The sequence below is a fragment of the Leptosomus discolor genome, chromosome 3 (assembly GCF_034619465.1).
Source record: "Leptosomus discolor isolate bLepDis1 chromosome 3, bLepDis1.hap2, whole genome shotgun sequence".
Lineage (NCBI taxonomy): Eukaryota > Metazoa > Chordata > Aves > Leptosomiformes > Leptosomidae > Leptosomus > Leptosomus discolor.
This window is the reverse complement of record NC_141393.1, coordinates 25,198,170-25,225,313: the sequence shown is the minus strand read 5'-3', so window position 1 is coordinate 25,225,313 and position 27,144 is coordinate 25,198,170. Positions and strand designations below refer to the sequence as shown.

At 44.8% G+C, this 27,144-nt stretch overlaps 1 protein-coding gene across 3 annotated transcripts in view; it reads left to right on the top strand.

Annotated features, from left to right (window-relative positions):
* Positions 1 to 27,144, top strand: part of ADCK1 (aarF domain containing kinase 1) — an 81,089-nt gene that overhangs the window by 47,188 nt on the left and 6,757 nt on the right. For 2 of the 3 annotated variants that reach the window (XM_086461959.1, XM_086461960.1), the window contains exons 5-7: positions 8,986 to 9,144; positions 12,937 to 13,095; positions 16,326 to 16,442. In XM_086461959.1, coding sequence (XP_086318085.1) covers positions 8,986 to 9,144; positions 12,937 to 13,095; positions 16,326 to 16,442 — 435 coding nt within the window. The remainder of the gene's footprint in view (positions 1 to 8,985; positions 9,145 to 12,936; positions 13,096 to 16,325; positions 16,443 to 27,144) is intronic. The other variant, XM_086461961.1, reaches the window with a different exon arrangement.

Sequence of the window (27,144 nt, the reverse complement as noted above, 5' to 3'; positions counted from 1 at the left end):
CTATAGGGCAGTGAACTGGACTTGTGGCTTGACATTATGATGCAGCTTCCAGCAGCAAAACCTTTCCTTTGGTAATGGACATTTTGGAAAGAGTGTGCTTTTTTGGAATTTATTTCTGAGCATGTGATTACAGGCATGGGGGAAAAAGATCTACATTGTCTGAAATGGGGTACTTGGACCAGGAATAATGTTCACGCTCATGGATGGGTTTGGGACTTGTTCTGAGACATCCCAGCTTTCCTCTCTCTGATTTGCTGTATGTGCTTGTGCTACTGAAGATGTTGTGCTGGCCCTGCAGATAATGTCTGGACTCTGTTTTCCTACTGTCCAGCCTGATACCTGCCTTATGTCAGAAGTCTAATGTGCAGTTGCTCTACTTTCAGAGTGCTTTGTGAAACCAGCACCTGCACAAAGAACAGCTGAATGAAGCTAAGCATGGAAGAGGCTGTGGTGATGCTAGTGGAAAACCTGTAGAACTCTAACTGTTGAAAGCATTGACTCTCAGGGTGCTGAGCTAGTCTTCCTATGTCTCTGGAAGGTAGTAGGACACCCAATAGCTTAATTGATGAAAAACATTTACCTCCTTGCGCCAGTCAGGAGGATGTTCCTGGGCCAGTTATGTTCCAGTCCGGCCATGACAATCTTTGCTTTTATTAGACTGAATATTGTTTGTTTGTGGGTAAGTGGCTCATCTTTCAGAGAATTGGGAGATGAGGTCCAGCTCACAGGTGGGGTCTCAGGAGACATACATCAGCTCTGACTGCTCCTTGCTGCTACTGCCTCTTGTAGCTGTCACCACTGAGATTGGTTTCGATCGAGGATGAGTGATATTCTCAGACAGTTTTGCCTTGTGTTAAGGATCTGACTCTAGTCAGGAAAATAAATGAAGCTACCATGTGTGTGTCTGAGCACAGACTATTAAACAGGAGTCACCAGGGATGGAATAAAAGGCGCTTTTCCTCAAAGTATGGCTCTGTAACAATTAAATGTACTATAGCAAGTAGACTGATACTGTTACTGTACAGCTCAGTGGATGGATGAGATGAATGCAAGGCTGGCTTCATGTAGGCTTTCCCACTGCTTTTCTAGCCAGAAGAGACTACAGAAAGAGGATGGTACGTGAGCAGAACAAGGAATAGCCAGGATCCTTGGTATCAGGCAGTGAATAAGTGAGCCAACTTTGGTTTCTGGATCATGCGATCAAGGACTGTTCCTTTAGCAGAGTTCAGTTTCTGCAACATTCATGTCATTGTGACTGGGAAATGCTGTTGGTAGGATCCCAAAGAAGATTCTCAGTGGTATAGCTGGTAGTGGGCTGCAGAATACCAAAGTGGTCCCAGGTAGAAATAACAGGAAAGATGAACTTCATACTTCAGCTGGCTCACAGCCCTTTCCTAGAGGAAAGGCTGATGGTTGATGGACAGCCCTGGTTTTCAGCTGTTGTGGCTAAACGTTAGCAGTGATTAACCAAGTTAGCAGTGATTGGCATGCCAGGAGCAAATGTATACCATTGGCAGATGAAGTTGCATGTCTGTGGCTGTGTGTGTAATAACTGCTGTATATGTATTATACAGATAGGTTTTTAAAAAGATATAGTTACAAATTTGGACCTGAGAAATTAGATAAGGGCAGATTTATAGCTGACTGGACAGCGTTAATTCTCCTCATCCATGCATGATCTCTGTGACATGATATGGCCCAGCATCACATGGGATGTTAGGGAGAGACAGTGTTGGAGCTCAGCTCTTCCAGATTCTAGGGAGGCACCTTAATGCACATCTCCCCTAGAAATGGACCACATTGCTCTGCCATCCTGTGCACTGAAAGATGCAGGGATTTTGTGTGATAAGACATACGTAATTGTTTCAGTGCATCAGGATACACACATAGCTTTTACCTGTATTTGTCTGATGGCAGTGTATACTTCTATATACATGCAAATTTATGTGTATATGTAATATAAACACCAGGGAATCCATTCAGAAGAAAACAATTATTCTGTATGTATCTACAATATTATTAAAAATATTGAGTCAATAAATATATGTTCTTGACAGATGCATTTAGGAACCATCAATTAGGCTTAGCATTCATTAGGTGGGGAGAAGTCCAATCAGATTTCACTGACTCAACAAAGCCACCTATAAATTGTGGGCTGTTTTTTCTGACGTTTGATGAATTATTCTTCATAATCCACTGTCTGCTGTGATAAATCTAATCTTTCAGTTTTTGCTGTCTTAATAATTCTCAGAGCAACACTGTGACATTTTGTTTTTGTAGAGGGGATAGAAAGACTGGGACAATGGAAAAAAACCTCATTTGCTGTCTGGGAAGTAGATTGCTCTGACTTCAAGGTAACATTTTCTCGTGCCTAGAACTTTGGTCTTGCAGACTTGCAGGGATTAGTGAGTCCTTGGTGCCATGGACAGTTACATGTGTGTTCTTAAAAGATGACTGGCCTAAGATGAGGTTCACATCCCTTAAACCTAGTCCAGGAAAGGCCTTCAGACTTTTGAGAGCAGTAGGGTCTAGTGTCAATAAAGTGAATTCCAAAAGTTTTGGGAGCCACAAGTCTTAGAAATGCTGTATCAGACATAGAACTGAGTAACTCTTCAGCCATTCTGCCACATGGAATAGAGGGGACATTGTACTAGGCAGTTGCAGCCCCCAAAACTTCCCTGGGAAAACTGCTCTCTTCCCAGAGTGATATTGTGTTGGTCTGTTTTCCAGCAAGCCCATGAATCCCATTATCACAGCGCCCCACACTGTCTGATCCGGAAGGCTGCAGACAGCATGATCTCAGAAAGCTCCTGCAGACTGAGTCATCTTAGCAAATTGCTATCCATGGAGCCATGATTAAGAGGGGACTGTTCAGTGCTGTGTCTATGACGAATGGAAAAAACAGATGGTCTGAGTCACCTCTTCAAGGGAATTCCATTGGAGAATCACAGCACAAGATGTGCAAAATTTATCTACCATAATTACTTTCTTGCCGTCAGCTCCTGCCATGGACCTGTCTCACAACTGTATGATTCCCTTTGTCTTGAATGGATTTATACCAGCTTCCTCATGTGCATCTTCCTGTGCTGCTGCGTGGCATCGAATTGCTAGGAGACTGTGAGCTGCTCCTGGCCATCACCACACAATGCCATTGTTAATGGAGCTCTGTAGTATCATGGCCTGTGATGAGTATCCTGGAGGTAAGAAGTTGAAGTTAATCCTGTGTTGCCTAGTCAGGCCCTTCTGAAATAGCAGGACATCTCATAGATTGCTATCTCCAAATACAAAATGCAAGACTCAGGAGCAATTACAGTGCTGTGATCAGAAGAGGAGATCTGTGGTGAAGTTGTGTTTGAGGCTTCGAATGTTTCAGTTTGCATTGCTTTTTGTTGATAAGAGAATAGCGTCATCCCTGTTGGGGCCCTTTTTGTGAATTATTTTGAGCGGCTGTGGTTGGTGAAGCTGTGGAGCACAGTGAAGTGTCTGGAGATGGCCTTTTCTGAGATGGTCTCAGCTCCTGCTGCATATTCCCCAGCTGTGCCAGACTCTGCCCCTGACACGGACATATTTACACTCAGCTCTGGCATATTTACCATACTTTTGGTAACAAAAGCAACTTTATTGTCTGAAAGTTACATGACAGACATTTCATGAAGATGCACTGTTACCAGAGCTCAGGGTTTACCCTGGAGACTGGGCTACTTCCAGCTGTGGTTCCCCCATACCCTTTGCAGTCTCAGAAACTTACAGGGTCTGTCACTAGCTTTCTAGGCTGTCAAAGAGCAACTGAGTCCCAGGCTAGCATCCGGTGAAACAATTCTTCTATTATCCATCCTGCTGTCATCGAGACTGGTCAGGCTTGTGGGAGGAGCTTCTGAAGAACATAAGGATGACTGTACAGATCAGATGAAAAGCTGAAGCCCACCACTCTGCCTCCAACTGTAGCCAGTGTTGGCTAAGAGACAAAGGCTATAAAAGCATGGCAGGCATACAGTTAAGCTTTACCTGGTATGACCTTTCCGATTTCAGTAACCTGAAGGTTAGAGATTTTCTGGGCCAGAGATTGTGTCTTGGTGTATAATAAATTGTGATGGATTTTCTTCATTGACTTATCTACCCACCTGGTTTTCATAACATCCTGTGGCAATGGGTTCCACAGCTTACTTGGTGTGGGGAAAAAATCCTTCTTTTTGCTTGTTTTAATCCTGCCATCTGGTAATCTTCTGTGCTAATCAACAATTTGCTGCTCCCAAGTTCTTTTATGGAGTGAACAAGCATTCCCAATCCTCTTCTCCGTGACAGAAGTATTTTATAGAGCTCTGTGACATTCTGTCCCTGTTGTCTCTCTTTCCAGGCTGAAGGGTCCTTTGAAGTCCTGGGAAATATTTGAAGGCAGTTTTGAAATGTTTTGGTGAAGGACACTCTTCCCCTGGGAAATGCTAGGCATTGGAAAGTCTCACTCTCTGACACCACCTATACTGGACTGGTTCAGCTCTGGCAGAGTTGAGGAATGGTTCTTTGTAAGTGGTTGTGGAAAAGCAGAATTTTCAAAACTGTCCTGGACTCTGCTGGAAACCTCCTGGATAGGATTTGTAATGCAAAGTGTTCTTACTTAGATCCCATAGTGGCCTCATTCTGGCTGCAGCACATATGGGGGTCTGGAGCACAATGCTGGAAGGGATTCAGCCTGCCAGCTAAGCAGGGCTGGGCTGTTGAGACACCTTCTGTTGGTGATCCTGCATCCCACTGCACTGTAAATTTGTCCCGAACAGACTGCTGACACATGGCCACCGTTCATCTGCTGTGGTCACTATGGCAGAGCAGAGCCACCACATACCGCTCAGGATGATATTACATAGTGCTGGGCCAGGAAGGGACTCCATGTGTTGGGCTTCTGCTCCAGGGTACCTTGTTAGCATTCTTTCTGGAGAGGGAAGGGAACATAGCTTTCTCTGGAGTGGGCAGGTTGAAACCAGGTAGTAATACTTGATCATTTGCTGGAGCACATGGATATAAAATAGCTGGGATTAAGAGGCAGTACCTTTCAAAAGAAATTAGCTAGCAAGACATGAACATTTAACGTTTATGGTTTGGAGATTAAGACGTCAGGCTGGAACTTGGAAATCTGGGTTAAATCCCAGCTGTCAAAAGACTTCTCAGAACATGCTGGGCAGGTCATGTAAGGTAATGCTTTCAGAAAGGACTCAGGATTTGGGAGCTTAAATCCAATTGACTTTCAGAAACTTCTAAGTGTTTAGGGACAGGATTCACAAAAAATACAGAGGCATTCTGATACTCAGCATTGCGGCAACAGCTGGTGTGTGCTGTAGATGCCGGGCAGAGCAGTGTGTGCTTTGGGAAGGCACCTCAGTGTGTGGGGAGGCCTGTAGGTGACGACTGGGGACTCCTGGAAAGTGAGTTTGTGCCTGGCCCGCGGTGGCTGTGCAGCCTGTACAATGGCACTCTGGGTTTAATGATGGTCTCTAGGTGCAACCTCAGCACAAATACATACTAATAAGTGTCTAAGTAGATAGATCCTGTAAGAGCTCCCTGGGGTGTGAATACTAATACCAACAATCATGAAAAGATTTTTGCATATTTAAAATTTAACGAGCTTCATTCTTTAGAATTAAACAGTCAGGGCTGTGTTTCCAGCTAGTGAAGTACAGTGACACATTCATTTGCTGGTTGAGCACATGCCTGATGGGGAGCTGGCAGTGCAGAAGTCTAGGGAGGGAAACCACTGCATGCAATGACACTGCTCACCTATATAGCTGTAAACCTGCAGCTGGCTGTCCTGCTCCTTTGAAAGAGCAGCCCTAAAGTTTGTTTTCTCACTTTTAAACCTTTATTAAACCTATCTGGAAACTATGCTTGTTTTATTTCCTGGCAGGATTACAGATGGTAACAGCCAGTTTGATAAGGCCCTTTGAGACCAGCTGTGGCCTGAAAGAAGCTTGAGAGTTCCTTAAGTACCGTGTCAGGTGGCTCTGAGACTGTCCCAGACCTTTGCTTGCTAATTATTCATTCTGGAAATGATGGTTACAGTTTTTGATAAGGGTGCTTATTAGCTGGGTGCTTGTGAGCAGTAAGAGCCTGCAGCCTGCTCCAAGAACTCTGTGCCTGCATGAAATGGGTGCAGCTGCCTTCCCTTGGGAAGGACCCCCTCTCTGGCAGGCAGTGTGGGAGCCTGGCTCACCTCTTCTCTGCTTCCATGTCATACAGACTCTTGCTCGCTTTTGCCTGTCTGGGACACACAGCCTGCATCAGAAGCACAAGCTGCCTCCGGCGAGCTGTGAAAGGACAATTTCATAATGAATGAGGGTGATTTGCTAAGTGAGGGGTCCTGGAGCCCAGCCATAATTGTGCTGCTACTTTATCTCAGCCTCACACCTGCTCATGTAATGGCCTGGCTGTGATCTGTTCCCTCCCCCATGTGCATGCTCTACCCTTCTGCTCCTGGAGGAGCCATCAATTCTCTGGCCCTGTTGCAGTCCCTTGCCTTGCTGCCCTCGCCTGCAGCCTGTGGATGTGCACAAATTCCCCCTTGAATTGCAGCAGGGCCACTGGGCTGGCCCTAACGGACGTGACTGCTACCCTGTCTTTCGTATCCTAAATAACGAGTTTTTAAATGAAATCCTTCTGCCCAAAAGAACTCCTAGAGACAGCTTTCTTCAAATGACGTTTCCTTAGAAAACTTAGCCACACAAATATGTTGTATATATTATTGCTGCCAGAGGGGATGTGTGCTGCTTTTTTTTTTTTTCCCTGCATGCACTCAGTACTGGTGAAAATGGTTGGATTGACCATGTAAGCAATGAAAAGCTTTTGAAATCCAGAGCAGGTGGAATTTTATCCAATTTATTTGTGGTCTTACTATAAATGTACCTTACTGGATTCAGGCCAGTGAACTCCCAGTTCTGTGCTTTAAGCTTTGGAGAATGTTACCACCCTTGTGACAGTTAGACTAGTAATGTTGGGTGTTGCTTTGTAAAGGGCACGTCCCTTTACTGTGAGGATGTAGGGCAGTGAGAGAGTTGAAGAAAGCCCCAGTTTGACCTCATGTGGCAAGTTCTCTGTTCGCATTTTTTCCTTCTTTACAGGATCTTGTAGCTCAACGTGCTCCTGGCCACCTTAAATCTTCAAGTCCTCTCTTCAGCTGATAGACAAACTTCACATAGAAGTAAAAGTCCCTGTGTCTTGAACACATGTACCCTGAGCCATCTGTCATCCTGTAGGTGCTTCTTTATACTAATCTGAAACGAGAACCTCAAAATCCAGAAGAGAGAGAAAAGGCAGGGAGGTGGTGTAGTGGAGAGAGAAAAACCTTTTTTCTCTTGAGACACGAATGTCAATAGGTTTGAATTATGGACCTGCTGTAATTAAAAACCACATAACTAGTTGTTTTTAAATGCAGTTGTTTTACTTAATTGATTTTGTCGCCAGGACCAAAGGGAATAAAATAAATAAATAAATGCACCTTCCAAGTGAATTATTGGAGGCAGCTGAGTCTCTGTTGGAATCTAATTGCTGCAAATGTTCCAGTTTGTTGCTAGCAATAGTTTTCCGTGGAAGGGCCTGGGAGAGAAGGGGTAGGATGGTGTGGGAGGGGGCTCATTCCCTGGCAGCTGCAGGAGGGAACAGGCTGCTCCTTGTATAGTGTTTTTCTTCCTTGTCAGCAAAAAGAACACTCGTTTAACGCTTTGCATGAAGACTTTGCTTAGAAGGTCTTTATTCATATTTAATTACTAGCTCGCTGCGGCTCCCATCTTTAATTACCTTTTAAAAAGCAGGTTATAAAAATGCACTGACATTCTTTCTTTTTTGTTACTGCATAAATTAGAGGCTTCTTGGCTGATCACCTGAGATCAGTCCAGCCTGCGGGAAGGATGGGGCAGGTTCTCTTTGTTGACTTCTGGATACCTCAGAGCTTATCTGCACCTTGCTCTACAGAGCAGGACAGAAACCCTTACATGAGCTAGCTCTGTGCCTGAAGCCACATAACCATGTTGGCATTCCCTCTGAGCTAATTAACTGTGTGGAGTGGCCTGGCTAGTCAGCCAGACTGATATCACACTACCATGGTAATCGTGCTTCCAGGGCCCAAGCTGCTCAGTGCTGCACAGAGGATCTCTAGCAGGGTGCTGTATTATGCAGGGAGATGGGCTTTTGCCTGTATCCCATTGCTTCACCCATGTCTGTTCAGGTTTTTACTTCGTCGACATTCCCCTGGTAAATCTTTTCCTTCATCTGCAGCTTTCGTTATAGCGTAGGCCTGAGTTTCACAGCCAGAGTTGCTAATAATTTCCTCTCCTGCCCACAAAGTGCTGTGCTGTCCCCACCTGGCGCCTTTTCTGAGCTGAAAGCACTGTTTACTTGTATTGGAGGGGTGAGAAGGTCCATCACATAAACATGTTTTCAGGCCAAGTCATCAGAGCTACAAACTGCAATTTTTGTCCCTCTGCCCTGAATCCAGGCCTTACTACTGCTCCCAGTCACATGCTGGGTTTCACCAAGTAAGCTAGCTGACGCTGCTGTAATGCACGGGGACGCGCACTGTCAGGGCATGGTGGTGGGTGGTATTAAATATCTGCAAAAGAAATACATGCAAAGGGACAGCTGTTGGCTTCTGCACCTAGTAACAACCAAGGATGCTGACCATATATCGCTCCAACCCATTTTCAGGACAGCCTGGAGAGGTCCCTCACATGCTGCCTGGCCACTCCATGTCCTAGACGAAATGTGCTGCTGGGGCTCCACCACAGGTTTCTGTAAGCAGAGTATCATCTCCAGGGCTCTTCCATGCTTGGCAGGTTTCACTGGGAGGTCAAGCAGTGATAAGGCTCAGGCAGGGGACAGAAGAGGGATGAAAGGGCTGATGAGCTGCCCAGCTTTGGCACATGCTGTCTCTGGCCTGTGGGTAGGGCTTTCCTTAGGATAGTCTCTGGGACCCCAAGCTGATACCTCTTTCTCTTCTCCTGGCAGATAAAAGAGCTCTTCGTGAGTTTTGAGGATACTCCCTTGGGAGCAGCATCACTAGCCCAGGTGCACAAGGCAGTGCTGCAGGATGGGAGAACGGTGGCAGTGAAAATCCAGCACCCAAAGGTCCAAGCTCAGAGCTCCAAGGATATTTTGCTCATGGAGGTAAAACTGCCTGTTGACTTTGACTTACAGAGCAATTGCCGTTGAAACATGTGGGGGCCACATCCACCCATAGTGTAAACAGGTACAACACCACCATCTTGTAGCTTTGAAACCTCCACAGAGATAAATGCTGTTTTATGGGAAGAAAGGAAAGTTGGTGAGGATTGCAGTGTGGGCGATTGTGTGGACAGAGAGACTGAACAAGAGGGTAAGCATGAAGGAGGGCAGAAGGAGAAGACAGGTAAATACGAATGACATCAGAGTAAGTCCATATGAGATCTGAGAATCAGAGTGAGTCCTGAAGTCTGTCTTCAGCCTGTGTGCCCATTAACTGCTTGATTAAACTGGTCTCAGTTCCCCTTGAAGTCAGGGCTGTGTAGCCAAGGAAAAATAATTTTCCATGATTAGCATGTTTTTTTCAGTTAAATTCCAGTGTGGATTCAACCATAGATGAGGTTGCTGTCATTCAGTTTTGTTTCTTGATCAGCTCCTTAATGCTGAGCTGATTCATGCTGGAAACAAAAACAGTGGTGTATGGAGAGGGTCACCTAACAGGGGCAGACACACAAATGAAGGATTCATCTAGGAAAACAGTTTCAATGCCTGTCTCCCATTCCTCTCCTGAATGGTGGGTACTGCTGATGTTCCCAGTACAATGCTGTAGCTTCTCCCAGACTAAGTCTAGCCCGTTGAAGGAGGGGAACTGGAGAAAAGCTGCGGCACTGCACTGTGTTGCAATAGTCAAAGCTGTCAGCGGTATGGTAGGAAACAGGAAATGGAGATGGGGCTGAGGTGGAGGAGAGGGGAAGGATTAGGTCTGTAAATGGTAACACTAAAGCTTTTAGCTCTTCCAATAAGCATATGTCTGTATGTATAGTACAATAGTGTGCACATCCATTGGCAGACACGTATGTCTGAGGGACTAAAGAGGGGAAGATTGAGCTGAGGGGGTCTGGTAAGTGTTTAGAGGGTACTGCTGATGCAAATGACACACAGTTCTCCGTCACAGGAGATCAGGAATCAAAGATCCTGCCAGCACCCTCTCAGAGGAGCACATAACTAAAGCTTCTTTAGGCAGCTAAAACACTCTGCTGTGAGCAATCCTGGCTAGTCTGCAAAGAAGCACAGCTGTTTCCAGCTGGAGCACATCAGTTTACAGCTGAATATTTATTTTGAACTTCTAGTGAAAGAAATTTTTGGGTTCAATAAAGATATCCCAGTAAGATGAGAGATGTCTGTTTCAGTGCTGCTTTGAGAACAGAGAACTGTTTGAACTGGCTTTGGGTCCAGCTGTAGATTTGGATTTGATTCAGGTCCTCTCCAGGACTGACTGCAGTGGTCTGCCCGATGAGTTTGCTTTTGTGAGTCATCACGTGCAGAGCAGTTCTCAGGGGACTTATGGCATCTTTCACTCATGCCCAGGACAGGATGGCAGAAACTAAGCAGTCAAGGAAGAAGAATGCGCAGGTAATGAAAGACTGTGAGACCAGGGCAATAAGAGGATTGTTTATGAATGAGCCAAGACCTAGATCCACCTTGGGACGTTTGCCCTCTTAACAGTGGGTGTCATAGAAAAAAACCCAACCCTCACACTATGTTGCTGTGACTGCTAGTTATACTGGTAAGAGACATTTAAACAAATAATTTTAGAATGATTCCTATCTTTTCTGGTTTTAGACTAATCCTCCTGAGGAACTTGAAACTAAAACAGTGTATTTCCTTTTGGCCATTTAGTGTTGTCCTTCCTCTACAGACAGTCTAGTTTGTCGTCCTTGAGATTTGTTGTGTACGCACAGCTATGGGAAAGTAGCTCACAACATGACACATGCAGTCTTGTTTTTAAAGGGTCTCTTGTGGAGTGTTGGCCTACATGCATCGTCATATCCTTGTGTGGGACTGTTTTTGTGTAGGCTGCACTGAAAGCTGGGTTATGTGCACTGAGGTTCTGGTCCTTTAAGAATTAGACAGACATTGCAGCTAGGTGGGAAGTTGATTTAAATATTGATGGAGGTGATCTTATTTAGAGACTGATAGGAAAGAATCTGAATGGGAAAAGCTAGATGGAAAATTCCTAAATTCAATTGAGTTTTCATAGCATCAGTGCTGACTCTTTAAAAATCAGTATAGCATCTGATAAATCCAGAGAGAGATAGCTCACTGGTCTTCTTATATCAATACTTATTTCAAGACAATATGTTAAACTGATGTCAGAAAAGGGACAGGCCAGACACTTGTTAAGTATGTCCCTGCTGATGGTCAAGTTGGCAAATGGATTCAAAAGAGCACTTAAAGAAAGCAAAAAACAATGCATGAATTTTCTCACATCAGGTACCAATGAAATAATCTTGCAGCCCCTATAAAGTTTATGTACATGAAGATCGCTGGTTACATTTCATTTGGCTGACATAAATTTGAAAGGATTTATGCCTCTAGATATAATAGTAGAAAAATCATTCAATAGTGTCTGGAACCTGGTGATTACATTTTTAAAGGAACATTGAGTTTGGAACTTGAGTATAGATAAGAGAAGTAGAGACAGGGGTGGAGAACAAACGTTTTCACACAGCTGAACAGGAGCAGTGATGGCTCATAATTTTTTTTTTGTCATACATTTCAATGATAGCAGCTTTCTGTGTGTGCTTTAAATGTTCCTCCTGCATGCAGGAATTCCCACCTCAGTGGTGGAGATCTAGAAAGGGAAACTGTCCAGGAGCACACAGTAAGTCTGATTTCATTTTCAGATGGATGTACAGAACAGGTAAGATAAAGACAGCAAAGTGGATTGCATTTTTATGTTTTATTCTTGTTTTATGACTCAAGTAGTTCAAAAAAGCCAAACAAATTATTTTCCTTAAGATGCCATCCAAGTTGTCAGCTAGTGTAGATTTGTGACACTGGTTGAGAAACTGGCTCTTCATTTGAACAGAAAGCGTGCTTGGCTGCTGTGCAGCTTTGCTTATGCCATCTAATCACATAATCTTGATTTTCTTCAGGAAGGACTGCCCATCACTCACCCCTTAAATGTTGCTTTAAGGAAACATTTCCAGGAACTTTTCAGCTGGGCTTTTCAAGGCCCTGTGCAGCTGAATACCTACTCCCTTTAAGAAGAGGAGAATGCTAAGTGGTGGATATATGATACTTAGAAAACATCACCTCAGCATTGCTGAGGATGGTTGTGACTGACACTGAGGAGCAACTTGCCCTCTGACCCCTACCAGAAGTGTCCTTGGAAGATCTGTAGCCTGTTACCTGTATCCAGACTCCACTGTCTTCTCTGAACTGCCCAGTGGATTTTCTGTGCGAGCAAAACTTTTGCTCAGCAGTGGAAGAAGTAACATAGAGGTGACAAGTCTTACTTTAGATCTTCCTCTTCTGCATTATCTGAGGGCGGTTTGAATGAAGCCAAACAGTGACTTGTAGAATTATAGGACTCATAAGAGAGTTGCTTCTGGGCCATGCCCTTGGTGGGATCTGTGCATGTGGTCTCGTCTCCAGGGCTTTGTTCTCTTACTTCTAGGCAGCAGGCAGCTGGGCGCCCTTTGGTGTCTGTGCCATGATTTAACTCCTAGATGTGCCTGTGTGGAAGGGCAAGCCAAAATTTGTGTTGCATGACAAAGGCATGACACCATGTGTTGTGTTATGATACTGCAGGAACCCTACAGGAAATTGGGTTGCAGGTTGGTTTTTTTTTGTCTGTAAGTTATGTGGAATGATCCTAGCAAGACAGCACTGGGTGTAGCTATGTGGCTTTGGAGCCAGGGTGGAGCTGATTGTCTGTTTCCTTGTTCTCAGGTTCTCCTCTTGGTTGTGAAGCAGATCTTTCCAGATTTTGAGTTCATGTGGCTGGTGGAAGAAGCTAAGAAGAATCTGCCCTTGGAGCTGGATTTCCTCAATGAAGGCAGAAATGCTGAGAAGGTTGCTCATATGCTCAAGAACTTTGACTTCCTGAAGGTGAGGGGACACATATTTCCGTCCATGTTTGTGCATTAATAGTCTCACTTTATGTATCTTGTGCACCTCATTCACCACCTGGAGGAACCATACAGAGGGAGAATGGGGTTCAGTCCCTCTGTGTTGTTCATCCTAGACTGCTCTGCTGATATGAACCATGCTCTGAGACATGCTTCCTCCTTGTCTGTTTCCTACTGTAGGCACCGTATATTGGATGAGGAGTGATGGCTTGGGGCCAGCAGTCTCTGGAGCCTGCTACTCATTTTCCCAAACACTGTTTCTGAACTTGTCCAGAGACATGTGAATTTGCCATTCTTTGCTGAGCCATCTGATGGTACCTTTTCCTGGGCTTTATCTCAACTGAGGGCAAGAAATGGACATAAACCAGAAAAGCTAAACTGAAGCTGATGATGTCAAGTAGTATTGGGGACACTGTGTATCTCAGGAGGAAGCATGTTCACATGAATCCTCCCTCCTGTAAAAAAGCACGTTTGTATTCTGGAATTGAGCATACGTCCTTCAGACACATCCATGGCTAATGCATTCATGTTACCTTCATATACAAGCTCAACTGCACCTGTATTGTGCCCTTCTCCACTGACACTCTTACCCCACCTCCCCTGCTACACACTGACTAAGGTCGCTGACAGATGTCTCAGACACAACCAGACATGTACACAGCTCACATCCTCAAACTCACATGTGTACAAATCTTTCACTGATGTACATGAGGCACAAGCCTCCACTGTGTGCATTCTGGAAATACACGAGTATGGTCAAGCACCCGTAGTGTTGTGGGCACAGTTGTTGGCGTAACTGCATTTGCCCATACACAAAGGCAGCAAAAAAATGCACCCTCCTTTGGACCCTCCTGCATACACGCATCAAAATGAGGTTTTCACCTCCTGTTTATGCGTAAGTCCCAAGATGGAAATGACGGATGTCTGAAATGAGGTGAGTTTTTGTTGGACTTTACAGACTGATGCATCCATTTTTCCCTTGCTTCCTCCATGCAAAGTCTGTAATTCCTTGTCACCTGACTCCAGGTTTGGGACAGGTCTTTTGGAGCCCAGTGACAGCAGTGGCCTTCGCATAGTCAAAGATAGCTAAAAGCCACCAGGGCTACAGAAGGCCAAAGGCCAATGATTTTGCTGAGTGGGCGCTTATCAGAAGTGATGCACCTTGGAGAGCTGTTATCTGTTGCAGCTGTAACTAGGATACTGTGAAGTAAATCCCCATGGAGACGGCCAATCACCTCCTTGCTGGGTTAAGGAGCTATCATGATATCAATATGTGTAACAATAACAAATGGCTTGAGATGGCTAAATAATAGATCCTCCTGTCTGACCTGCCAATTCAGAGACGTGTTCATCACCCAAAGGCAACAGAAGAATTGGGCTCCTGTATCATTAATTTTCCTAAACACGCTGGAAAGCTGAGAAGTAGATTTTGTGCTGTGAACCTGTTTGAGCTTTTAAAGCCAGAGATAAATTGTTTCCATGCACTAGCATTACAGCCAAACATCTGTGAGTAATTAAAAAAAAATCACTGAAGAATTCGGCATGAGTGAGAGAGGCATCTCCGAGAGCATGGATACTGCTTTACAAACCAAACTGACTTTCCCCTGTAAGTCTTGAGACAAGAATGGGTGTCATCTGAAATGATCTAGGGCAGCAGGGATCAGTGAGCTGAGGAACTGTTAGTTTTGGATTTGGTTTGCTTTCTCACCAGTCTAACTGCAAAGAATGGACCTCCAGATAAGCTGGGAAGGCTGCAAGTAACTGAAGCCCCCTTGCCCATAATGGATCTCTGGCATCAAAATCTATGCAAAGTTAACAAGCGAAGTATGCCAGGAGTGTGGAATGGTGGTACTAAGGGACATTGGAATTGCTCAGCAAAGGAGTCTTTGATCTACGGTGGTGCACACGTGATAAGGTAGAAGTGGGTGACATTGGGAAAATGGTCTCCAGGACAGGAACAGTAACGTCAGCGAAAGTTTGTGAGGGACTGAGACACTGTCAGGGGTTACAAGCAGTGTATAAAACAAGTGCTGCTTGTTCAGGAGTTGCGATGAACTACAGTGGCCTGTCTGGTTCCCCTGCTTTTGACCACACTAGAGGGACAGCACCTCTTGCCTCCTCCCTAAGGTGCTGGACACTTGCAGTCTGCAAGTTCTGAGTCCACAGCTGAGTCCTGAGTCAGGCGTGTGAGGAAATGGGGGCTGCACAGCTGGCTCTCTCTTTACAGGATCCAAAATGTGTGTCTCTGTATCAGGGCATGGTAATGGGAGCGGGTGGAGCTCCCTTATATCTTTGGTAAAATGTACCTCTGTGGCTTCACCCGTGTGCAAAGGCACATTGGGGCAGCTTGGGAGATTGGTCAGCACAACGACATGAGGAATATCCAAAGGGAACTCCAGCAAAAGGACTCTTGACAGTAGGGACTTCAGCGTGGAAAGAATTTGTCTGGAGAGAGGCTGGAAAGGGGGGAGCCAGCCTGCGCGATGCCTGCGTCACTGCCTCCCTGGGTGACCTGGGCTTCTTACTGGTACCTCACTCAGCTTGATTTACTGCAGATTGAATGAAAAGTGGTTTGACATTTTACACTTGTTACTGTGTCACGTTGGCAATAAGATAGTTAAGGGTCTCCCAGGGTTTCTGTGACAAGCCCCTTATTTGTGACACTTGATTTTTCTCCCAGTTCAGTTGCAGATGGCCTAAGTATGCAGGGTTTGTCAGATCAAAGACGTTTGTGTTCCAAGGGGCACTGCAGAGATACAATTTATGACGACAGCTTATCGTTTTTAGAGCTGCATAAGTGGGCCCTGTGTGTAGCAAGCGAAATGCAGTTCCTGTCTAAAGGAGCTGAGTGGATGATTCAGGAAGTTGCAATAGGTACTAGTTAAACAGCCCAGCTAGAGGAGCTGCAAAGCAGATAAGAAAGCTCTCAGACGTCAGTGGGAGCAGGAGGTGGTCAAAATCTTGTAGTGTGGCCAGAAATGTTGCATAAGGACAGATCCTGCTGCTCTTGAATTGGTAGTTGTCCTTGCACACATTGCTGCTGTCCTGGAGAAGAGGCCAGTAGATGGATTTACCTCCCTTGTGCTCAGGACAAAAAAGAAGTCCTCACTTCAGCCCTTCAGTTTTCACTCCTTTTCTGGGTTGTGTGCGATATCTTCTCCTTGCTTTCCCAGCTTGTTGTTTGACCTAACCCATCTGTTCCTGTTTCAGGTCCCCAGGATCTACTGGGAGCTCTCAACAAGACGTGTCCTTCTCATGGAGTTTATGGAAGGGGGACAGGTGAACGACAGAGCCTACATGGAGAGGAATGGCATCGATGTCAACGAGGTAGTTTCTCAGCCATCTCTGAATTGGGCGTGGTGGGCAACACAAAACCGATGTTGACATCAGCTGACGCTGATGCAAAACGGAGGCTGACAGGACAGGAGGGGGCAGAAAAGGGAGATGTGAACAGAGCAATCAATCTGAGAGATCTCAATTCTTGTGCTTCTGGAAAAGTATATAACCTCTTTTGGGGAACACTGTCCTGTAGGCTGCACAGCTAGAGGGGTTTTCAAGGAGAGAAGACAGTGAAACATGAGCATGCTCTTATATTACGTACACCTATGTTTTGTTCCAAGACGGCACTTCCTGTTGTCCTAAAGGAACAACTTCAGCTTCTGATTCTTTTTGTCTGTCTCCTTTCCCTCTCTTTCTTCAGCATTAACTTTCTTCTGGACAAATGCATGGTGTGTAGCTTTTATAGCTCAACAGCTATCACCTTGTGCAGGAGAGATACATCGTAGGTCTTATATGATTACAGTTATTAGAGTGCTGGAGCCTCAGCCATGGTTCTTTGTGTAATATTCTGACATGGGTTGTTTTCTTCTGCTTTTCAAAATCTCCCCTTTTCTTCTGGATGCAACAGTTTTCTTCTTTGCTTCCTGTTCCTACGTTACTGTGTAGTTTTGCAGTCCTTCATTAAACAGCTGCCAGATTTCATCCCTACAGAGAGGCTACATTTCCCAACAGGTGAAGTAGTTTGTATGTGTGGCATGAAGTTGGGAGAGCACTTTGGATTGTCTGTGGCTGAGGGATTCTTGAGGAGAAGAAGGTGTTACTTCCCAGAAGGGCTGAGAAGATGCCGGGGCAAAGGGTTTTCAGACATTGGACAGTGTGTGAAGCCACCCCTTCCAGTCGGTGCTGATTGAGGCACTGCTGCTTGCCTTTTCCCTTGTGCCCTATTGATGAGCCTCAAAGCTGCACTTGGTTGACTGGCTATCAGAGAGCTACGGCATAAAATCAATTGTACTTAACTGTCCATCCACTTACCTCTGAAATCTGAGCGCTTCCTCTCTTTCTGCTCTTCCGCCTCTTTACTCCCTTTCCTATCCATGGCAAAGTTCATGTGGCATCAGTTAAGAGATGTGCCAAAGACCTCTCAGGGAGGGGAAATGTGAGTTTGGTGTGCCCCCCAAGGAGAGACTGTTAGGTGTGTCTTCTCAGCTGCCTCCCTAAAGCAGCATGCCACTCTTTCACTGCCTAAAGAGCTCAGCCAAATTACAGGTGGACTGAGTAACCTGCCTGTTTCTCTTCGCCTCTTTCTCTGCTTTTGCACTCCGCAGTCAATGGGATATTTTCCGGTCACCTCTGCAGACAGAAAGGCAGGCATCTTTTCGTGTGTTTCTCCACTGAAATACGGGAAAAGAAGGTCTAAGATTGAAGTAGATTTTGAGACTGTCTTTTCATTATAATTGTGATGAACAAGCCAAGGTCAATGGGTAATAGTGAACGATGCTGTCTTCCCTGCAAGATGTCTGGTCCATTTTCATTCAAGAGTCTTCTTAAATGAACACAACCTCACCCGTAGATAGTGCAGTCTCTCTCCTTTCATGTCTCCATCAGGAAGAATTTGGAGCATTTGTGTCACTGGTTTTCCTCCTCCCTCTCATCAGAGGATCACGGAGGTCATTATCAACTGATCAGAGGTAGACATAATTCCTTCTCTGTGTCTATTTTGTGCTGATGATTTTTCTTTCTATTTAACAAGGATGCATCTGGTCTCCAAAGAGCACCATAGTGTGACTCCTGAGTAGCTCATGGACTTTGCGGTCAAGAGAGATTAAAAGCCTTGTCCATGGCAGAACACAGTCAGCTCCATTCACCTGGACAAGTCAACTGGTCAAAAACAAGAGAGTTGTTTCTTTGAGTGAGTTTATCCTATCCTTTTCTTCTGCTATAAAGGCTGAGATCAAATCTAGCCCATAGTGCTCAGATACAACAGTGAATATTCCTCAAGTCTTGAAACAGTCAGTCAGAAAGGCTTGGTTTGGTGCATTAGCAGGAGGACTCTTGAGCAATATGTACATTCAGATTTTGAGCTGGGCTTCTTCACAGTTCTTGGATGGCAGATCCATTCTGAGATTGAGGTAGCTAGCATAGTGTAGATCCCGTGGACTTTTGTTGCTTCTTTGAATTTTCTCAAACTGCTGGAGATAGGAAAGTTGTCTGGAGAAGCCCAGGGAAAAACATTCTTTGCAATCTTCCATTGCTTTCTCCAGCCAGTCAGGGTGGAAAATCCAATGACTTCAGCCTTTCAGTGGGATGTTTTGCTGCCAATATGATCCAAAATAGAGTAGAGAAGCAGCTAATTTCAGTTTTCCTGACTTGCAGAGGCTTTTGCTTGTGATAGGAGAGATTTAGGGTGAAAATTCGTGTAATTTTTTTGTTCATCTGTGCCTTTGGGAAGGTCATTTTGTGACGGCTGGGCACAATGGGTTCCATGCAGCAATGAAACCACATACTTTGCTGATGCTGAGCTGGTCTCTAAACGATGGCTAAGATGTAATTTAAAAAAAGTTGTCAACAGACTTCTGCTGCAAAGTATAAGCCTCAGAGGTTTCTGGCAATCTGTCAGGTATAGGATGCTACTCAGCTCAGTGGTAGGACTGAGTTTCTGCAAACTCAGTGCCTGCGCTGAGCTCTTCTTTCTTCCTTCTCTCCCAGCTCTCTGAAATTAATGAATAACTTTTACTGATTGCCAGTAAAGCAACAGTAGAAAGGAGGGAATACCAAGCCTGCCAGAATCATGTGATGGAGAACGAAGTCTGTTGTTATGGACACAGTAAGATGAGGTAGGAGCAGTGCACACCCCAGACTTCTTCTCTGGCAAGGTGCAGCAGATGGGGGCTGCTGCTGTTGATGCCCTGGGTAAAAACCTGTGTGGCATGATGGTGAAGTGAGCAAAAGGCAGCAGACGCTGAAAGGAGCATGAGGAGAGGGTGGCAACCCCGGTTTCAAAACTATGACATGGCTTACAATATACAGCAGTTCTGGCTTTCAAGAGATGCATTAGCTTCCTATAAATCACCTCCATCTATTTATCTATCAACCCCTCTATCAGCTTACTCCATTTTGTTTTACTGGGCGGAGGAAGAGGAGTCTTCACTAAGCAGGATTTCTCTTGTGTGACAATGCAGCCTTGAAAAGCAAGCTGAGCCTCTCTCCTCTAAATGGAAAGGATCCCTGAGGTGAAAGCTCCCTTCAAACCAGGTTACTGACATTTACTTAATACCGTCTGTAGCAGGATTATCATTAAAGCTGCCCAAAAGCACATTAATCTCTCTGGATCCTTCCAAGTGCTGGATTGTAATGGCATTTAATCAGAGAAGGCTTTGATTTCTAAAGACAAGTGCAAACACTGAAATATCTGCCTGTGGAACAGTTACTTATTCATGTGCAAGTGTAGCTGAGGATGAGTATGCAGCTAGGATATTGACAGTGGGAGGGAAGCCAGGAGAGGCAAGTTATCAAGAAATGAGCTGGCATGAATTTTGAGGGAAGACCAGGCCATGGCAGGGTTAAGAAGGGTTCCTGTTTCAAGACACAAGAGCATTTACCGTCACAGCTGGGAAGATACATTTGGAAGTTATGGGTAGAGCGGAGAAGGGAGGAAAAATAGACTGAGGGACTCTCAAGATGTTTGCAGCATACTGTATGCAGGAGGGAAGTAAGGTTAGCAAGGCTGCTTAGAGTGTGGACTTTTAAAGAAGATCCCAAATGCCACAAATGCTCCTTTTGCACCCATTCTGATTTTACCTGATTCATTTAGACAGACCTGGTCTGTATACAAATCTTAACATTATCTCTGATCTGCTGCATGGGTCCTCCCTGCCCCTCCTTGTGGATGCTCTGCCTGTCTCCGCAGAGGCTGCTGGATCAGCAGGCTGGGGGAGCTGTAGAGCTTACAGATGCACTTGTGGTGTGTGCTGTATTGCCTCCAACTGACCAGCCAGCTAAGGTGGGCAAGTGGAGAGTCCCCCATGATCGCCCTGGCTTGGACTTGAGTCCTGAGGGACAGGAAACGATGCACGTACTTCAGCTTGCTAAGAGCCTGGTCATGAGCCGTGGATGATTCAGAAGTCAGGGAAGTGTTTTGTCCAGCTGAGAAGTGAAAGCAAACAGCTAAGGTACTTAAGATGAGCTATTGTGCGTAATTATTGCCATCTGTCACCCCATCCTACTGTGGCTTTTTGCTTCCTTCTGTTACTAAATGGGTTCTGCCCTGGAATGGTGTCTCTTAGCTCGATAAAAAGCCCGGCTACCTTCTCATGGTTGACAGCTTTGCAACTTGAAATATGCTTTCAGTGTGGGATTTACCCTTCTGACGAGAGTCAGGAGCTGCTGCCTTGTAGCTGCTAAAATTTAAGTGGGATTTCCCAGGGTGGGTTCCCTTTGTCAGTGCAAGTGTGGAAACCTCTCATGTCTCAAGTATTTGTGCTTATAACCCTCAAGTGTCAGATGAAATGGAACATGGAGAAGAACACCATTTCTGGGGAAAATGTCTATTCTTGCTCTTTGCACCTGCTGATTTAGTCTGGGGAGAGGTTTCCTTGCAGATTCTCCTGCGTTTCCTCTTGTAAGCTTAATGAAAATTCACGAGGCATTGGTAAGCAAGGGTAGTGACCTCCAGCACTTTCAGCTTCTGAACTGTGCAAAGACACCAGGTAAAAGAGTTAAATTACACATGAACCCATTTCATACTGAAAGTCAGTCTCAAGCATCAGTGTCAATCAATTGCTTAAGTCTCAGCGAGACGCTTTACATTAAATCCAAGGAAACGCGACTACGTTTAAAGCCAAGGGAAGATGATCCCCATGGCCTTTTTGGGTCTGACACAGATACAAGAAACAATTAAATAAACAACGACTGGTCTTCTCTACCTATGTCCTTTTGAGAATCTGTAGAAGCTTATCAAGTTAGTCCCTCAGTTCCCTGGATGGATGAGTCAGAATATTTCTCCCCATTTAAATGCTGAGGAAGACGGGGCACTGAGCAGGAAAATAATTTCCTCGGTCCCCAACAGAGAGTATGAGACATGCTAGGAGTATGCTCCAGCAGTCCTAAAAACTGTTCCTGTATCTTAATGACATCATGTGTGTCCAGACATCACCTTGCTGTGATGCTAGATCAGTGCATAGCGATAGTACTGCATTACAGAGCACTGTGTTTTGATCCTCACAACTGGATCACTGAGGGCAGACTGTGAAATTGGATGTCTTGTCTGTGACCATCCTAATCTGCTATGGACAAGATCCATTTCAGAGCAGAGACACCAAGCAGACTCCAAACTGTGGCTATTCTCCATCCTCACCCTTTGCTAATTTGACACCAGTTTAATTGGGCAGGATTGCCCTAGCAGGATTAAGCAAACCCTTAGATGACGGCTGTAATAACAACAACGAAAGAAAGCAAAAACCCAATACACTCTTCAATCCAATTAACCTTCGATTAAGGTTCCAAAATCAATGCTATTATTTTGGCCTGGGGAGGTAATATTGAGCCCTGAGAAATGAGCTGCACAACGACCTTTACTTTTAATGAGATCAATAGAAGTTAGTGTCGCCATCTCTTAAAATAATTGGCAAATATTACAGCCAAATTAAGGCCTGAGACTAGTATCTGCTCCTAATCTAAAGAGACAGTCACAGATGGAGGTAGAACAGGAAGGGATGATGCCCTATCAGGCAGTGTCATCTGGGACTTATCAGGGGCAGGTGGTGAGATCAGTTCTACAGGACCATGTCACGAGATTTTTTTCATTGCCTTTCTTCTTCATGTCAGTTGGAGGCGTGGAGCCAGGACCACTCTAGCTTGATCACAAGGCCACGAAAGTACCAGTGATTTTCTCTGGATAACCCAGGCTGGTTTGTTACATTGCAGCTACCCGCGAACATGATATATGTGCCATCTTTTTGCTGTAGGAGTATTCGTAGGCTCAAATTTGCATGCATTCTTTCCTTTCTGAGAGGTTTCTTGTGAACTATTGCATATTGGTGTGTGTAAAGATACTAATTTGTGATGCACTTTCCAGTGTTTCGTTATTGACAAGTTTCTCTGTCAGCTGGGTGTGCTGATTTGTTAAGAGGAGAGTTGCGTACAGGGACTGCTGTGTGCCCAGGAGTTTGCTGCTATGGGGCTGTATGCAACAGAATATAATAATATGGGTTCACCAAAAGTAGCTCCTAGAGGATCATGCGAGGGTAACAGGTTGTCTAGGCTTTCAAAACTGGTGGCAGCAACAGTTGCAGCTGTGTACGTATACAAGAAGAAATATATCACTGCTGCTCCCTTTGCTACAGCTTGGGATCCTTTGAATTAGATGACAGAAATGCAGTAGGTGTACTTGGTAAAATACTTGGTACACTGGATATGAGTTGGTTAACTAGAAAAGGTGGGGATTAGTAGGGAAGTGGCAAAGTAGGTAAGAAACTGATAGAGGCAGTGGTGGAGAGAAATTACCATAGTGGAGTGTTGTGAGTTTTGCTCTTCAAACTGATCTTATTTAATAAATTCAATGATGACGTCAACCCAAACAGAACCGTGTGAAGGAGGTTGTTGATGACACTGAGTTGGGAGGTTCTGTCATTGTAGAGGAGGACCAGAGTAGCAATAGCAGTTGGTGGCCTTGAGGACTGAAGTGATAGAAAGGGATAAAAATGAGCAATACCAAGTGAAAAGCCGTGCACTTAAAAACTAGTAAGAAGAGTTTCTTAAATATGCTGGGAGTTTATCAGAGGGAAGTGACATACTAGAATTAACTTTGGGATATTAGTCAATCACAGGGTAAATGTGTGTTTCCAGTGCAGTGCAACTGTGTAAAAGGCAGGTTGACTCCTAGGACACATCAGATAAAGGAGCATCCTGTAGAAATGGGGCAGCATTTATGCTGTATTTATGCTGATAGTTATCTTACTGGTGAACACATTGGAGCAGTAAATACTGGAGAGGGAAGGAACATGTTAAAATCTAGGCTTATGTTAGCTAAGGAAATGATTTAAACTGGACATCATTAAAGTTAGGCTGGGCTTTAGGGGAAAGGTTCTGACTGTCTGAAGAGTGAATTTTTGGAACAGCCTCCAAAGTCATGCTTTCTGTCTTACTTGCAGTGAACTTGATCAGTTTATAGTTTATGTGATACTGTACAATAACAATCCTTAATGTCTGCACTGCATTCTTGTTTTCTTCTATATTGGCTGGTAGCTCACCTAGGGTAGTTTGTGACATATAGCATCCTTGACATATTGAGTACATAAAATGAACTTCACATGCTTAGTTTGGTGAAGAGTTACTCCAAGTCTGGCTGCTATACATGTATCTGTCACTCCGTTGTTTTTGTCCAGGCTGCTGACTTTCCATTTTGTTGTCTGCAATCTGCTTATTCCTCAGCTACAGTTTTTTGAAAATGAAAACATTGGGCTGAAAATGTGTGGGTCGCCTGACACAGTGTCATGGTCATGTCACATAACGTGACAATGGCAGGTTGCTATTTGCATTGACTGGTGAGGCCACAGGCTCACTTGGTGATTGTAGTCATCATGTTCTGCTGCAGCACAGACAGACAAATTGAACTTCTTTTAGGCAATAACACACCTGGCAATAGGCAAGGACATGCCTCTGGCCAGAACCAGTGTCATCCTGACATATCAAGCTCAGCTCTGCTTGCTGACTAGCAGGTTTGTTTTTTTTTCTTATGTGTTATGCCTAAATGATGCCATCCTTGATTACAGCCCCTTCTACCTAGTTGTATTTCTTGAAGCACATCCGGTGCTACAAGTGCTGCTTCTCTCTTGCTGTTCAAACCTTCTAACATCGGTAGATTGCCCCTCTGCCATTCCTTAGCCAACTTTGGAGTCTTCAGCTTTTTTAATCTTTTTCCCAGGTAAATTCCTCCTGAATCATGCTCATTTATTTGCTTTCTCTAAACTCACTCCGTGCAGTCTGTATCTCTCTGTTAATGAGGTGTCTGGAAGTGAATACAGGATTCCAAGGGTGATTATTATTCTTTTACAATGTGCAGCAAAACAATGCTGGGGACCCTGGTAATGATAAGGATCTCGTTATGTTGGATGATAAACAGGGAAAGGAGTGATGACCTCTCCATGTCATAACAAAATGCCAGAGTGTTTACTTTGGTCTTTGCTTCCGGAAATCACTGCAACCTTCTGTCTGATTTGCAGTGCACCTTCACCCTGCGGTCTTACACAGCTTAAATGCATGCTGAATTCCTCACTTCTCCTGAGTAAAGGTTTTCACATGTTTGTTTTCTCATTTCACCTAACTGCGTTCTTCCAAAGTGAATTCTATATGTTATTTATCCAGTGGCCTTCTCAATAAGGGTGCAATAAACACCCGTAGTGATGGGGCACAGTACTGGAGAATTAATGTATATGAAGGCTTCATGTTTTTTTCCTAAACTTTTTCTCTAGAAACATGAACTCTTTTTGTCTGAACTGTAATGATAGGTCACTATTCACATATTACACTGTAAGCACTAGAAAATATCCTTCCTTTTTTCTTTAGAATTCGACAGTATTAGTGCTTTCAATCTTAATTTAATTTTTATCCTATTTTGGAGGTATGTCAACAGACAAAAATACATTAAAATACTTTAGTGTGCAGCACAGCTCCATCTCTCACACTGTGTAATTTTTTTCCAGAAGTAAAAACTATAGGCTTCTACCATAAATTCTTGTAACATCTTCTGTATGCTAACTCAATTATACAGAATACATTCCTCTTTCTTAAAGAAGCCTTATATAAAGTCTAGTTTCAATGAATTAACTACTACAGATACTCAAGGCTGCATGCTAGGGAAGAGGTAAATATGTGTACAGCAGGGAAGGGAGAGAAGATGGGGATTTTGCAGTGAAGATTGTCTTGTACCCATGACACAGCCTGTGGGTCTGAACAGGGAGGGCTGTGACCCCTCTGTTTTCATGGTAAGATGGGAAGATAAATCCTGAGCTTCTTTTGTGTTGCATCACAGGCTGGAAAAGGCTATGACCATAGATCTGTTTAGCAACCTGTTTGCTGACAGTGACTCAGGAGGGGACACCTTGCCTCCACCTAGAGCTTACAGCCATACCATAAGATGCTGTTATGAGGATGGTGTGGACAACTTGGTGAGAGGTGCTTTTGTAGGATCCTAGGATAATTGAGATTGGAAGGGACCTTTGGAGGTCTCCTATCAAAGCTGCTGCTAAAGTAGGGTCAGCTATGAGGTCAGACCAGCTTACTCAGCGTGTTATCCAGTCAGAACTTTAAAACCTCCAAGGATGGAGATTGCACAACCACTCTGGGTGACACGTTCCACTGCTTGACTTTCCCAACCTCTGGCATTGCCACAGCACAGAAGGAGAATCTGCTCTCTTTGAAGCAGCCCATTTTCTAGTGCCTCAAAATAATAGCTTTCCAGGCTTTAGCCATGGCCAACCAATGGGTCTGCAAAACTGCCAGCACTTGTCTGGATTTGTATTTAATGGGTATGAGGCATCACATTGAGCCCCAGATCGTGATTCTGTGATTGTCCCCAAGTCCTCATCTTCGACAATTCTGTGTTCTTCCAGGTCCCTGGAGGGCAAACAGCTGAGGCGGAGAGGGCAAAATGCGGTTCACTCAGTGTGTGGTGTTGTGTTGATGCTATGACCAGTTATGATGTCCAAGTCCGTTTTTCCTGATATGCAGGTCCCTGGGAGACTGTGTGAATGAGTGACTGGCTTAAAACAGACTATCTGGCATGTCCTTGAACTGTCAGCAAGTGCTACTCAGCTCTTCTAGGAGATCACAGCACCTGGTACTTTGGTCCTATCCAGTTTTAGAGCTTGTTGATCTGGGAGACCTATAAGGGTCACCTCATTGTTCCAGTGATCTCTGGTGGTGATTCAGAAGGGAAACATCATTCCCCTCAGTCAGTACTTAGATTAACACCTGTGTGGCATTAGGGGAGCTGCACTATAGGAGACTCCAGGGCTGTGCTATGCAGCCTGCGTGGGTTGTTCGGCTTGGGGGCAGCATTCTCCATGATTCAGCAGTGGCTCCAGGTCCCACTTGAGGGGTGGGGGGTTGTCCCACCTGGTCCTACAGCTGTCCCTGTGGTGTGCTGCAGGAAGGGTTCTTGCACCGTCTCCTCATTTGTAGTTACTTGGGCACTATTCATAACAAACGCTTTTCTCAGAGGTGGCTGCATTTCAGAGGGGGTAAAGCAAGCCCTTCCCTGGCTGTCTGGTTTTCTGCAGGATGAGCTGTTGTTTGTTAGTATTCCCGTTAGCTCTTCTAACACCTCTGCTTACGGGGACAGCTGCCCGTTTGCTGCTTACACTGTGTGTCTGGGGATATGCCTGGAATCATTTATAGTGATTGTTTTTTAATTGCTTGTTCAGCACTCCGCTGTGGAGCACCATGCCATGCTTTGATGGCAGGGAGGGCTGGCGGTGGGATGCCCGGGTAGGGCTGCTGTGTTATTGCATGGCGAGGGATTGATCCCAGGCCCTGGGGATGTTTGCTTGATCCTAGGAGGTTTTTAACTTTAATAACATCTCTTGGTGATAAGGAGCAGCGGCATGGAGGGACACAGCAGTGACAGGGTGATTTAAACAGCCTTTCTCTGCTGCTTCATGTTCACAGGCATCGCAGATCAGATTAGCATGGGTTTGAGGGAAGGAAGGGGGAAAGGGGAGGACAGTGTAATGGAGGAAGCGGGGAGGGAACA